Source organism: Monopterus albus, unplaced genomic scaffold (assembly GCF_001952655.1).
Source record: "Monopterus albus unplaced genomic scaffold, M_albus_1.0 scaffold164.1, whole genome shotgun sequence".
Classification (NCBI taxonomy): domain Eukaryota; kingdom Metazoa; phylum Chordata; class Actinopteri; order Synbranchiformes; family Synbranchidae; genus Monopterus; species Monopterus albus.
In genome coordinates, this window is record NW_018128044.1 from 64763 (window position 1) to 66990 (window position 2228).

Sequence of the window (2228 nt, forward strand, 5' to 3'; positions counted from 1 at the left end):
ACAACCAAAAAAAGATTTTGTATTTCTATAAGTGGGGTCAAATTATGGAATAATTTAAGTGTGGACATGAAAAACAGTACTAGAATTGAGGAGTTTAAATATAAATATAAAAGTATGTGTCATTCAAGATATATGCAAGAATAAGAGATTTAATCAAGAATGCATGAATGAAACACTCTGTTTTAAATTTTCTGTGTATTACTTGTCTGGTGAAGAAGAGAATTACCTATGTAGAGATACTGCTTGCAGCCAATGATGCATGAAATTTTTGTATAAGATGATGTTATGGGGTAGGACTGGATAAGTCTGACTTCTTCCTACTCCATTCAAACATGTACTAGGTATAAGCAAACTGATTCTGGATTAGCATTGGTTGGATTTGTGTAATTATGTGTGTGTGTTGATATCTTCTGTTTCTACATGTTTGAAAGAATAAATCAAATCAAATCAAAATCAAAAGTAAAACAAACAAATAAACAAAAGTAAGAAGTCACTTCTGGCTGTCATCCTTGTTTGGTTTAGAAAGAAGCCTTTGTTGTGAGATAAGGAAATGTTTGTGGAACTGCTGCAAGTTGTTAACTGACCTGCAAAACGTAGCCCTCAAAAATTACTTAAAATAAGCCAAACTGTTTGCCAACAGAACAGGAAAAATTCACTTGGCAAGAGTTTTAGAAGCATGTAAAAATATCTTCTAGTGCGGCCAGGTGGGGTCCACCCTGGACTCGCCAGTCTATCACAGGGCTGACACGTAGACAAACAACCACACACACCCACACTCACTCCTATGGGCAATTTAGAATCTCTAGTCAACCTAAGCCGCATGTCTTTGGACTATGGGAGGAAGCCGGAGTACCCAGAGAGAACCCATTCAGGCACAGGGAGAACATGTAGACTCCACACAGAAAGGCCCTGGGTCGGCCCAGGCTTGAACTTGGAACCTTGTGAGGTGACAATGCTAACCACTGTTCCACTGTGTCACCTATTCACCATATATCAAACAGTGATTTCATACATACAGTGCAGTTAGTAAGTTCATTTTGCTATATAGACAAGTCAGGCTGCCTCTCAGGTCTTCCACCAGCCATCAACATGTGGTAGAATGGAAGAAGTAGGGTTTCTGGGACACAAGCAACACAAACCTGTGAGTGTTAGAGGCCCTCTCAGTGTTCTTACCACTGCAGGGTGAGCTGTGTCTGTTTCTTCTTGTCTTTGATGATCTGACTGATGCTCTTCCTGGACGAGGAGATCTTCTGTTTGATGGTCAGATCAGGGTTAAAGTCCACGAGGTTCTCGTCTTCTTCGGAGGACGGCGTCTCATTACTGTCCTCTGCTTCTGTAGAACACACGCACATGGTTCATAGGAGGAGACTGATGTACAGGTGGGTGATCTGCCTGAGAAATGAACTTCAACATGTCTGTTTCTCCCAGTACAGGAAATAATTAGATGCCAATTTCCATACATACAGTATCTTGCCTTTTTCAGTATGGCTTACACACATCCTGGTCTCTCCATGGCATCGTCACAGAAAAGTAGCTGCATCTCAGTTCTACTAAAGTTGTTTTGCGAAAACAATGGCTAAACAGAAAATACGATTTTTAAAAATGTGCTATAAATATTTTTCACTATTTCCCATGAAATGTTCATGTTGCTTTGTAAATTAGTATGCTTATATGATTCGAATGGTTGGAAATACATGGAATATTGTTTATTTTGAGTATAATAGTTCAGTGTTTTTTGGGCCTGAAGCACTTAAAGCACGCTGTATTTAGAGTTGGTTTTTCTTTTTTAAACAAATCCAATTTGCTGAATTTATCTTTCCTTATTTATGGAACACTTAGTTTTCGTGTTTCTTCTTAGCTTTCATTGACATCAAATAAACCTATTGCTTTTATTCTTAATCCAAGCATTTGCTCTAATAAGAATGAAGAAGCAATTAGTCTGAAGTATTTTCTTTCCACTTGAGAGTGGTTTCTGTGCCTTTCTGACCTTGAGAAAGTGTTTTGTTACTGGTGGGCCTGCACAATAAACAATGAAATGTGGGAGAGATGTTAAAAAGACCCCAAGATACTTGAACTCCTCCACTTGAGGCAGGAGCTCTCCACCAACCTGAAGGGAACAAGCCACCCTTTTCCGACTGAGAACCATGGCCTCGGGTTTGGAGGTGCTGATTCTTATACCAGCCGCTTCACACTAGGCTGTAAAACGCCCCAGTGACCGACGAGGGAAC

The 2228-nt window shown here is 39.8% G+C and overlaps 1 protein-coding gene across 1 annotated transcript in view; it reads right to left on the bottom strand.

Moving 5' to 3' along the window:
- rfx6 (regulatory factor X, 6) overlaps window positions 1–2228 on the bottom strand; it is a 15272-nt gene that overhangs the window by 10065 nt on the left and 2979 nt on the right. Inside the window, exon 2 of the mRNA XM_020615383.1 lies at window positions 1174–1333. Coding sequence (XP_020471039.1) covers window positions 1174–1333 — 160 coding nt within the window. The remainder of the gene's footprint in view (window positions 1–1173; window positions 1334–2228) is intronic.